The sequence below is a fragment of the Poromitra crassiceps genome, assembly GCF_964638095.1.
Source record: "Poromitra crassiceps genome assembly, chromosome: 21".
In the NCBI taxonomy this organism is placed as follows: Eukaryota; Metazoa; Chordata; class Actinopteri; order Beryciformes; family Melamphaidae; genus Poromitra; species Poromitra crassiceps.
The window spans coordinates 14467345-14479501 of record NC_139638.1 but is presented as its reverse complement, the minus strand read 5'-3'; the positions used below and the strand labels follow the sequence as shown (position 1 = coordinate 14479501).

At 44.5% G+C, this 12157-nt stretch overlaps 1 protein-coding gene across 1 annotated transcript; it reads left to right on the top strand.

Moving 5' to 3' along the window:
• Positions 1 to 4979: 4979 nt before the first annotated feature.
• Positions 4980 to 12005, top strand: pdcl (phosducin-like). Its single transcript, XM_083657445.1, has 4 exons — positions 4980 to 5104; positions 7245 to 7432; positions 8901 to 9082; positions 10471 to 12005. The coding sequence occupies exons 2-4, from the start codon at positions 7258 to 7260 to the stop codon at positions 11032 to 11034; spliced, it is 921 nt and encodes a 306-aa protein (XP_083513571.1). The 5' UTR covers positions 4980 to 5104; positions 7245 to 7257; the 3' UTR covers positions 11035 to 12005.
• The last annotated feature ends 152 nt before the right edge of the window (positions 12006 to 12157 follow it).

Below are 12157 nucleotides of genomic sequence, written 5' to 3'. Positions count from 1 at the left end.
GTGTGTGGCGTGGGGGTGGGGGGGATACCCCCCTTTATTATTTAAACCTCCTTTGTTGGGTCCATCTGATATGAGTGTCCATTCCCACTCCTGTCCCACTGCTTCACAAAGCAAAGTGTTTCTTTTGGCCAGAGATTGTGTACAGATGGAAGAGAGACTGGAGGGTGTTCAGTTGCAGGATGCCAGCAGGAAAAGAAAAGAAAGAAAGAAAAACATAAAAAGGAAGTACTCTGAGCCTAGACCAGGGGATCCAACACGTTCTCATGTAGGGACCCCCAAACACGTTCTCATGTAGGGACCCCCAAACAGGCCCTTTTAACAAGATGTCCCACATGAGAAGATTTCTCTTATGTTCTTATGATTTAGAGACAATTAATGCAATTAGAGAATTGCATTATACTAACAGAGTGAGAGTGACACCTGTGATCAAAGTAGTCATTCTTATATATTCTGTCATTATACGTTTCATGAAATAGTAATGATAGTGAAATCAAAATGTCTTATTTTGCTGAGGATCCCCTACTCTAGACTGTATCAACTTAAGGACCCCATTTTGGAAACCACTGGCATAGACAAAGGTTTCTTGTGTAATAGAGATATGTAAACTACACATCTGCGAGTAGGGCTACCACACATCGTGCCTGGCCCCCTGCTGGCCACGGGACAAAATGCTCCCATACAGCCAGACTCTCCTCCATCATTTATTACTATTACTATTCCCTATTACCGGAGTCTCCACCTCTTTTTTTCTCTTACATAATAGGTGAAAGTTAATTGTTTTCCATCCATCTGTCAAGGAAAATTGGCAAGTAAAAAAATATTCCGCTTTTATGTGGCTCCTAAGTACCATCTAAATTTCTCACAATTATATAATTTTGACACAATATTCCAGACGTTTATGAACAATTAAAGCAGTGCTATTACTCCTCGACATATAATTGATGTTTTAATTATTATTTCAACCTTTATTCATACAGGGGGGGGGGGTATCACTGAGAGCAATGTTCTCTTTTTCAGGAGCGCCCTGTTCACATTCACACACACATACCTGCTGACCAGTACAACCACAGTCTGATCTGCTGGCCACTGATCAGCTCCACTGGAGCAGTTGGGGTCATGGGCCTTGCTCAAGGGCACCTCAGTGGGAGAGGGAGGGGCAAGTGCTGCCTTTTAACTTTCCATTCTTTTCAGTTTTAAGAAACTGTTGTAAACTTCACTTTTACCATGGTCTTCTGTATTTCTAGGACACTGGACTAAGCAGGATGCTAAGAGTCTTTAGGGATTCCCTATCCAGTAAACGTGCCCTCCTGGCTAGGTAGCATATCTAGTTCTGGAACTAACCTTACCCACAATTTTCAAGGCCATCATGGAAGTTCAAGTTCCCCCTAGGTTCCCATCATCAGTGACAGCATCACTGTCATCACTCTATGTCCCCAGATACAAACAAACAAACACAATTCAGTTAGTTAGTTGTACTTTATTGTCCACAAGGGAAACGTATAAAAAAGCTAATACAAATATCAGTCGAAGACCACAGTAATTAAATACAAAAGTTCTAAGTGCTCTGTGATATCAGTGAAGTCAGTGCAAAGATTGTATTATAGGTCTCCTCCTGCACCTTGTACCACCACCACCACCTGGTGGCTGAGCGCCATCTGTTGGCCAGAAGGTGCCTGGACATACTGGAGGGTGCTGCTTTCCTGGGCTGCAGGCCATGAGCGTTTGTAGCATCGATGTATCGATGGTTTCTAAGTACTGAGCGATGCTGCTCCAGTCTCCTGTGGAGGCAGGGCTGTCATCATAGCCGTATCCCTCGGAGCTGAAGTCTACAGCAGTTAACGGCTGTAACATTACAGTTTTAACTTGACAACAATAACAACCGTCACAACCCACCTGAATATCAGGTTTACTTCCTGTATACATAGCTGAGCGCAGGCTGATATTCGGCTCATATTAAATGTTAACGTTAGGCCGTGTCTCCGACAGACACATTAACAAGGTAGCCTATTTCGGTCTTTATGTCTTGTAGTAGTTAGTAGTAGTTGTTGTTGATAGTTGCCATAACAACCACTCCTGTCGGAAAGACGTGCACACGCTGGGTAGGAAGCGTTGTTGTCCCGGAGGCGATATTTTTTTTCGGATGATGGCGAAGGCTATGCGAAGGCATACAGCAGTTACGCTTGCTAGCCTGCATGAAAGACGCCAGTGTGTTTATGTTTTTAATATAGTTATATCTATGGTTTATAACGCTGCCACTAATCAGGCAGAGAGGGCCAGGGGTGGGTTATGCCTTCGCCATCATCCGAAAAAAATATCGCTTCCGGTAAGCTAGCTAGCTAGCTAATGTTAGCTGCTGGTTGGTTGGCTAACTAGCGAATGTTAGCCGTTAGCTAACGTTAACGCGTTAACTAGACAAACACAGACATGCAGAGCTCCAAAAACAGAGCAATTCGTGATTTTGTTACTGTAGTTTCTGCAGAGTAACGTCCATGTACCTTTATGGATTGCACGGGGTTTGTATTGCAAAGGGATCTGACGGATAATGCAGTAACAGTCAGCAGCTATAGCACGAGCGGGGAGGAAGTCCATATATGGTCCATCCGGTCATTACGTCATCACAGGATAACGCTGATTGGCTCAGATCTGTTCAAATCTGAGCCAGCCAATCGCGTTGTCCTGTGATGTTTGGGACTTGTATAAAAGGCGACCGCTGACTGGGGTGGGTGGGGGGAACCAGAGAAGGGGGAGAGGAGGGGGGAGAGGGGAGGACAGGAGACGAGAAGGGGAGAGGGGGAGAGGGGGAGGATGGGAGAGGAGAGGGGGAGAGGGTGGGTGGGGGGAACCAGAAAAGGGGGAGGATGGGAGAGGAGGGGGGAGAGGGGAGGACAGGAGACGAGAAGGGGAGAGGGGGAGAGGGGAGAAGGGGGAGAGGGGGAGGATGGGAGAGGAGAGGGGGAGAGGGGAGAGGGGGAGAAGGGGAGGATGGGAGAGGGGGAGGATGGGAGAGGACAGGAGAAGAGAAGGGGAGAGGGGGAGAAGGGGGAGGATGGGAGAGGGGGAGGATGGGAGAGGAGAGGAGCAGAGGAGAGGGGAGGAGAGGACCAGAGAAGGGGAGAGGGGGAGGATGGGAGAGGAGAAGAGGAGAGGGGGAGAGGGGAGGACGGGAGATGAGAAGGGGAGAGGGGAGGAGAGGACCAGAGAAAAGGGGGATAGGGGGAGGATGGGAGAGGGGGAGAGGGGGGGGAGAGGAGGGGAGAGGGGGGGAGGGGGAGAGGAGAGGAGAGGGGGGAGAGGGGGAGAAGAGGGGGGGAGAGGAGGAGATGAGAGGGGGGGAGGGGACCACCACCACCAGGAGTCGCCACAATCAACCATTTTCAAGTCTTACACATAGAGGCTTGTTTTTTTTTTTGTATTTCTCACATTTCAGCCTAAGTAAAGGTCACTTAGAATGAAAATAGAAACATGTGGGACATTGCAGTTAAAATATACAGTACAAACAATTTGGAACTATTATGCACTGCAATGTTCTCTCTGTGCTCTCTCTCTCTCTCTTCTGGGCTGCTGGTGTAATTACGACACTTCTAAGAGCACTTGAAGGCAGCATAATGCTCTGACAGGGGAAGCAGAAGAAGGAGTGATGCCGCGCAAGGGACGGCGTCGGAGCACAATGGCGGAAATGCCGTCTGAGAGTGATTTGGAGGGAGAATCAAACAATGAAGATCCGAGGTGTCTGGAAAACAAGAGAAAGAGTGTGTCGAGTGTCTCGAGCGGGTCTGCTCAGAATATTAAGAAAGTGAAAAAAGATGGGTTGGGGCCTTGGGTGGTTGGAATGAAAGCGTGTTCAGAAATTGATGGAGTGTTTAGCAATCCACATGAGGTGGGAAAGTTTGTGAAAGAAGAGTTTGGAGCAGTTAAGTCTGTCAAGATAACGAGAGGTGGGATTGTTATTATTGATTGTGTGTCGAAGAAGCAGGAGTTGCAAGTTCTAGATTTATGTATGTTCAAATCTTGTAATGTGATGTGTTTCCGACTTGGAACAGGTCCAGTGACAGTGAAGAAAGGAGTGATCAGTGGAGTGCCAGTATGTGTTTACTGTGATGTATTTAAAGAAGTGGAAGGTGTATTTGAGGCAAGGAGATTGAATCGGTTTAGAGATGGTGTAAGCGAGGAGAGTACCTCAGTGTGTTTGAGTTTTGAAGGTGAAATCCCGGATCGAGTATTTTTGGATTGTGTCAGCTATAGGGTGAGGGAGTATGAGAGGGCTCCTCTCAGGTGTTATTCTTGTCAGGAGTACGGTCATGTTGCTGCAGTGTGCAGAGGACAAAGGAGATGTGGACGGTGTGGTGGAGACGAGTGCAGGAGGGAGAAATGTAAAGACGAGGTAAAATGTCTGCACTGTGAGGGGAGTCATAGAACAGGATCAGCGCAGTGTCCACGTAGAGTTAAGGAGATTGAAGTGAGAAGGATCAGAGAGGAGAAAGGAGTGTCGTATGCTGAGGCTGTTAAGTGCAGGGAGATTGAGGGAAAGGAAAAAGTGCAAAATGAATCTGAGCAGAAGAGTGGAACTGGTGGAATTGAACGAAACATTTGTGTGGACAAGAAAGGATTTTTGACATTCATGGCCATGGTAATTAATTGTGCGGAACAGATCAAAGGAAAAAAGGAAAAGATTAAGATGATGATGGATGCAGCTAGAAGGTTCTTGAATGTTGTTGACATTTCTGGAGAGGAGATCGAGAAGGCGCTGAGGGATGAGTTCCCTCCGACTGAGTCGTAGAATGGACATATATATCGTGAATGGGAGCACTATGGGTGATGATACATGATGAACATTGTAAATAGACTCCAATATGTAGAAGACATCAAACTCCATCCAGTTGGTGGCGGTAATGCACCTTTATGTTGGTTGCCAACCGACATAAAACACTAAAGAAGAATAAGAAGAAGACGACGTAGTTTACAGTGTGAGGCAGCAATGCACTAACCCGTGCCTAGTCTGCCGGAAATTTAAAGAAGAAGAAGAAGAAGACAGGGGAAGCAGCGAGGCTAAAGATAGCAGATTAGAGTCGCACTGAGTCGGTCGGTAGCTGGTAATACAGAGAAGGTAAGATTAAAACCAAGCAAATTGATTAAAGAGTGAATAAATTAATCTCGTGGGGTAACGTTAATAGCATACGGAAGTCGAATTAAATGTACCTATCGCTCTGTTAACGATGGATAATGCGACAGGAGGTTAGCATAAGAAGCTAACCTTAGTTAGCAGTAAACGCTAGCACTGCTGCTTTGCTAACAGTTGAGCTGTCAGGAAGTTCGCCCCCTTCGCCTGACGTTAACGTTACCCGTTAACCAGCACATCGGATTGTCTGTATCCACTTCTAGCTGCGTCTCTTTGCACTTGGGAACATAACGAGCGTTGTGTATTGTAACTAAGCAACAACAATTATCTAGAGTAACGTTAACACCTTGGCAAGAATGGTGAATGACAATGTACAGTGGGATCCAGAAGGTTGTGCATTAGCTAATTTAATGTGAGATATGTTAACTGCTATTATTCCATTAGCAGAAATTAGTACTACTAATAGTACACTGTTCACTTTCAGGTTTTAAGTGTCTACTGACTGAGAGGGATTTGCCCCCCCAGGCTCTCCTGCTTTCTCTACATCTGTGCAGTTAACAAAGGGCTGAGTGCAGCATTAAGGCTTAACCCTATAGGCCTTTGGGATCATATTGTCTATTTGACACACTTTATGCTATGTATGCTGTAGTTGTCCTATTTTATAACAAACACCATTGCTCCCTCCCTAGCCTATCACAGCTTGGATACACAGAGCTTGGCCTGATTATCTGTCAATGGGTTGTGTTGGAGCATTCAGGGGGGAAACTGTGGTTAATCTGGGGGATTGAATTTGGTTTAATCTGTGGAGGCCTGATGCCAGTTTGCTCAAGATAAAGCAGATGGCTGTATCAGTGCTGCACTATATCAACTGCTATGGGTTTATGCAAATGATGATGCAAAGTCCTCAGTCAAAACATAGTGTGTTGGTATGTTTATATAAATATGAGTCAAAGTAGTATTAGTTGGGTTTTGTTGGGATGACAATATAGTCACAGGTTCTCAGGCAAAACAATCAGAATTGTATTACCGTTACGGTGAGTATAGCCTACTGCTCTAATGTTTAACTCAGGTAACAATGAGGTTATATTAGAGTAAACGTGGTAACAATGAGGTTATATTAGAGTAAACGTGGTAACAATGCCACCTAAAGAGAACAAGCCTCAAGCCAAACTGTGTAACAGAGGTCCTGTCCCTAAGGCAGTAATAGTCTCTCTCCAGACTCAAATGTTGCTCTGTACACTACATCAGTGAGTCTGTGCCACTTCGCAGCCCCTGCTGCTGTTTTGAGGGCGGGTCTAGGGGGTTCAAAATGGAATGAGTGACCGGTCATACTAGGGCTGTGAATCTTCACTGGCCTCACGATTCGATTCAATTACGATTAATCTGTCAACGATTCGATTCCACGATGCATCACGATGCATCTCGATACAGCTCAAAGTATTGCAGCTCCAACTATCAAATCCTCAATTTTCTGTATTACTGCACATGGCTACTTTTTCATCAATTAATACAAGCAGTCAGATAAATATCAAGTCCTTTTTTTACTTAGAAAGTGCTTTAAAATCTGAATGTCAACAGAAATTTAAACATAAACAATTCAACGATTCATCTGTCAACGATTCGATTCGATTCACACGTCCGCATCACGATGCATCGATTATACAATTAATTTTGACACCCCTAGGTCATAGTAGCACCAATGAGAGTGGTTAATTTTCAAAAGTCAGGTTGGGTGCGTGCTCCTGATCGCTAAAGTCATTAATGATTAGTTCCCCCAGGTTTCTGGCGAGGATTCCATCCGCAGCTCCCCGAAAATATGACTCGATGCAGCTGAGGTGAACAGCACAAGTATCGATGGGGAGATAACAGGACACAGTGAAAGCTATTACCAAATATAGCACTACATTCTCTCATTAGGCTAACTTCTAGTCATTGAATTCTAGTGAAAAAATCACACAATTTACTCCTGCGCCCCCTCGTCAATCTCATGTTCGAGTATATACTGTAAGAGGTCTAGCTGCCGTCGCAACGCCCAAAGTGGAGGCTGACGTAGCGTGTTTCCAGCTTTAGGCACTAACACCACCCCATACAGATATAACCCATATCTCTATGCACCACCCACCCCCAGGTGAGCAGTTGCCATGACGACACTGGATGACAAGATCTTAGGAGAGAAGCTGCAGTACTACTACAGCAGCAGTGAGGACGAAGGCAGTGACAATGAGGATGATGAGGGGGAGCGCAAGACCATCCGTGACCCCAGCGTGCTGGAGGCTGAGATAGACTACAACCCTGATGGAAGTGCTGTCAACACAGGTAGCTAACAAGCATGTATAGGGCTGGGTATCGTTCAAAAAATGATGCTACCAGTATTAGTACCGTTAAAGTGATACAGAGTATCACTTTAGTGGACCAATCACACGTCACTTTAAATCGGAGAATGTTTGTGGTGATTGGCTACGAGCAAAATCATACAAATAGTCATTTATTTTTTAGATCTTTGTATAAAAAAGGATTGAATGCAGGTATTGTTTGACTGGACAAGTTTCAATACTACATGGTACTGGGTTATTTCAGTCAATAACTTACAGGTATGGAGTAGCGAAACCCAGCCCTAAACATGATACACACACCGCCAACACATCAACAGCATGTACACACTGATACACACACACCACCAACACATCAACAGCATGTACACACTGATACACACACCATCAACACACCATGTACACACTGATACACACACCATCAACACATCAACAGCATGTACACACTGATACACACACACCACCAACACATCAACAGCATGTACACACTGATACACACACCACCAACACATCAACAGCATGTACACACTGATACACACACACCACCAACACATCAACAGCATGTACACACTGATACACACACCATCAACACATCAACACACCATGTACACACTGATACACACACCATCAACACATCAACAGCATGTACACACTGATACACACACACACACCACCAACACATCAACAGCATGTACACACTGATACACACACCACCAACATATCAACAGCATGTACACACTGATACACACACCACCAACACATCAACAGCATGTACACACTGATACACACACACCACCAACACATCAACAGCATGTACACACATGTGAGGTTGTGTGTTTTACAGTGACTCTGCTTCACATCATGCCTGCCTTTGCCTCTTGGCTCCTCTAAAATGACTGAACTACAGTGTTGTGTGGCTGATTGCCTTTGTAAAATGGCAAGAACACACCATTCTACATTTAATTAAAAAAAATCAACAAATCTTCTTGTATTCTTGTATTTAATCAGTAATAATAAATTGAATTCGAAATTGAAATTTCTTCCGTCAAGCAATGAAATGTGGCTCAACATAAGTGGTGTTTAGCTCATGAATAAATAAGTGGTTCTGCCTTCATAGGCGTCAATTTAGTCTATGTATGTATTTATGTATTTATGTATTTATTTAATTATTTATTTATCTGTTTGTTTTGTGGAGGGGGGGGGGGGGGCATGCGTATGAGGATAAATTGTCAAAGAGAATGCAAAACAGTCCTGGACCTTTCCATCATGGTCCTTGTTTTGGCTCTCATTGCGGTTTACCTTCATCCATCACGTTTTAAGCACAAAGTCTCCAGTCAATTTCCTGCTGACCATGATGACGCTGTGACACTGTGACACTGTGACACTGTGACGCTGTGACACTGTGACACTGTGACACTGTGACACGCTGTGACGCTGGCTGTTCCTTCTCTCAGGACCAAAGGGAGTGATCAATGACTGGAGAAAGTACAAGCAGCTGGAGGTGGAGCAGAGGCAGGAGCAGAAGAAAGAGATGGAAAGACTGATCAAGAAGCTTTCCATGACCTGCCGCTCTGACCTGGACCTGGAAAAAGACCAGGAGAAACAGAAAGAGCTGCAGGAGAAGATCAAAGGCAAAGTGAGTAGAATGGGGACAGAAATATACATACATACATAGATACATACATACATACATACATACATACATACATAAGGGTGAGAAACCCATTTTAAAAGGCTGCATCTGTAGACCTGTGCCTCTGTTCATCTGCTGACATTAATTTGTGCATTTTTCATGTACTGTACATGCCTCCCTGTAATCAGATGTGAAAATCTCCTGTGCATTTCCCTCACAAGTCTTTTGAGATGGAGTTGAACATGTGCACTTTAGGTGAGCTTATTAAGACGAGGGAATTGTTGCCCTGACAGCAGCTTCCTGACAGAGCAGCTTCCTGACAGAGCAGCTTCCTGACAGAGCAGCAGGCTTCCTGACACCATGTACATAAGGAGGAATAAACTTGGTGACACACAATTAATTTCACAATAGTTTAATGCAGCTGCTAACTTTCTTGTCAAAACACACACAGGGAGGCCACAGGGACACAGGGCACACAGTGTAGACAGTGTGTGCAGTGCACAGAACACAGGGAAGCAACCAGTACAACTAAACCTACATTTTCTCCATGTGCACAGAAATGGTATTGTAATTTGTGTCATATAATTAGCCACTGTAGAGGCCACTGACCTAACAGTGTACAGTCATGCCCTCATTATGATTGACTGCATCAGAGGTAGAGATGGGCCGATACCATACGAGTACCGTACTTCATTTTGGGTACTCGCCGATACCGAGTACCGATACGAGTACTTTTTGTTTTTGTTGAGTAACCACTTATTTTACCCCCTTTTTTCCCCCAATTTCCTTTCATTGTCATGCCTTGTACTTTTAATGATACTGTAATGTTCAATTACCACAATGAAAATAATAACACTGCTGATTCTTAAGATACTGTTTATTTGTTTACAGTTTCTTTACCTTCTTTAAGCAGCACACACCAGCACAGCCAAAACCCAAAACAGAATTGAGTACAACAGTATGTTAAATAATAGTAAACAGTCAAATAAATGCTTAGTAGTCACTCTCTGTAACTCTCTCTGTAACTCTCTGAGTTTTTGTATTAATTGTAATACATTAAGGTACAAAATATAAAACAACTTTCACTGAGTTTTAAACCAAGGAGGTCCAGAGTACTCGGGCCAGAGTATCGGGACGTTCTCCCGATACCGATACGAGTACTTGAGTACGGTATCGGAGCCAAGTACCGATACCAGTATCGGTATCGGCCCATCTCTAATCAGAGGTTCCCTACATTGAGGCCATGAAAATTGAGGCCGCTCACTAGATGTAGCGTTAATTAACTGAATTAACCTTGTGGATGGCTAAATAAAAGGTCAAATTGCGGACCTTCCTTTTTTCACGCTCACTAGATGTACCGTTAGTTAACTCTGGTTCCTCGTTGCCTCCAGATCACCCTACAGGAATACAACATGCTCCAGGAGGACGAGGACGACGAGGACTTCCTCCAGCACTATCGTATGCAGCGCATCGAAGAGATGCGGCGCCAGGTGTGCCGCGGCAATCGCTTTGAGCAGGTGTACGAGCTGACGAGCGGAGAGGACTTCCTGGAGGCCCTGGACAAAGAGGACAAAAGCACCCTGGTCATGATCAACATCTACGAGCCGGACGTCCCGGGCTGCGAAGCCATGAGCGGCAGCCTGCTGTGCCTGGCTCAGGAGTACCCGCTGGTCAAGTTCTGCAGCGTCCGCAGCTCGGCCATCAGCACCAGCGCCCTGTTCAGAGGCAGCGCTCTGCCCGCCCTGCTGGTTTACAAAGCGGGGGACCTGATCGGCAACTTTGTGCGCGTCACGGACCAGCTGGGGGAAGACTTCTTCGCCGTGGACCTGGAGGCCCTGCTGCAGGAGTACGGCCTGCTGCCCGACAAGCCCGTCCTCATGTCCAAGACCATCCGCAACGGTGCCATCGTACAGCACACCCAGAGTGACGAGGACTCTGATCTGGATATAGACTAGAGCTGTGATGGATCAGATGCATCATGCACAGGAAACCCAAACACACACAGTCTGCATGGACTATAGACCCTTTATATGTATGAAGCCCCCCTTTAGTGACCACTTTGCCGGGGTTGGAGCCGTTCGTGTTGCTGCTCACAGAATCATACAAACAGACTTGAGGCAAATGCACATGACAACCCACAGCGCAGTCATCATGAGTCATGACATCATTCCATAGTAAACACGAGTTATATTTAATAAACACGAGTTATATTTAATAAGAGTAAATGTCAACCAATATCGATGACATTATGCAGGTGTTTTAATAGGTTTAATGTTTTGTAGGGTTGGGCATCGAGAACCGGTTCCAAATTGGAATCTGTTCCAAAATTCGGATTCCAAAGGAATCAAAATTATTTTTAATTTTCGATTCTGCTCATTGATTCCTGAACAAATTTTGCATGCGGAACATATTTGAAATCAGAGTTCCCACCCAAACATATTAAGTGGCAGACACGGACCGCTACATAACATGTCAATTTGAAATTTTATTAAAAAAAATATATATATAAACTGTTACAAAAGTTCATAATAAACGAGGAGCATGATAATATGAACATGACTTAATGTGATTTGTGTAATGGTTAAAAAACAAACTGTGAAATAAGTGTGCGACCTGTTTTGACCCCGCCCTTCAAAGAATCTGAATCCATAAGCACAATTGGAATCGGAATCATTCGATCCAAACGATACCCAACCATAATGTTTCGTCAGTGTTGCTTATTTATTCCATCATGTTTTCTTTGCTTTTTGTTTCCTACTATTGTTTCATGTGCATGTTCATGGTAGTAATTATGTTTCACTCTGTAGAAGATAAACCCTCCGTCCCAGACTGAATTTTAGTTAGTTTTATAACTTTTCTATGTGTTGGACCATTTCAAACCTGTTGAGATAATAGTGGGGAAATTAAACGAGGTGTTTTGACTCTGTCTGGATGTTGTTTCTGGTTTGTGGAAGCTAAGGGTCTTCTGAAAGACAAACTACAACAGAACCGAAGCAGAATTATTTATTTCGCCAAGGTGTTTGCATATACAAGGAAATTGACTTGGTGTATCAAAAGTAGTTGATAGTATTTTAGTAA

Excerpts from the sequence above, each read along its gene's own strand:
- pdcl (XM_083657445.1), top strand. The coding sequence starts at position 7,258 with ATGACGACACTGGATGACAAGATCTTAGGAGAGAAGCTGCAGTACTAC. Across the intron at positions 7,433-8,900 it reads TGGAAGTGCTGTCAACACAG|GACCAAAGGGAGTGATCAAT; the intron begins GTAGCTAACAAG and ends TCCTTCTCTCAG. Across the intron at positions 9,083-10,470 it reads AGGAGAAGATCAAAGGCAAA|ATCACCCTACAGGAATACAA; the intron begins GTGAGTAGAATG and ends CGTTGCCTCCAG.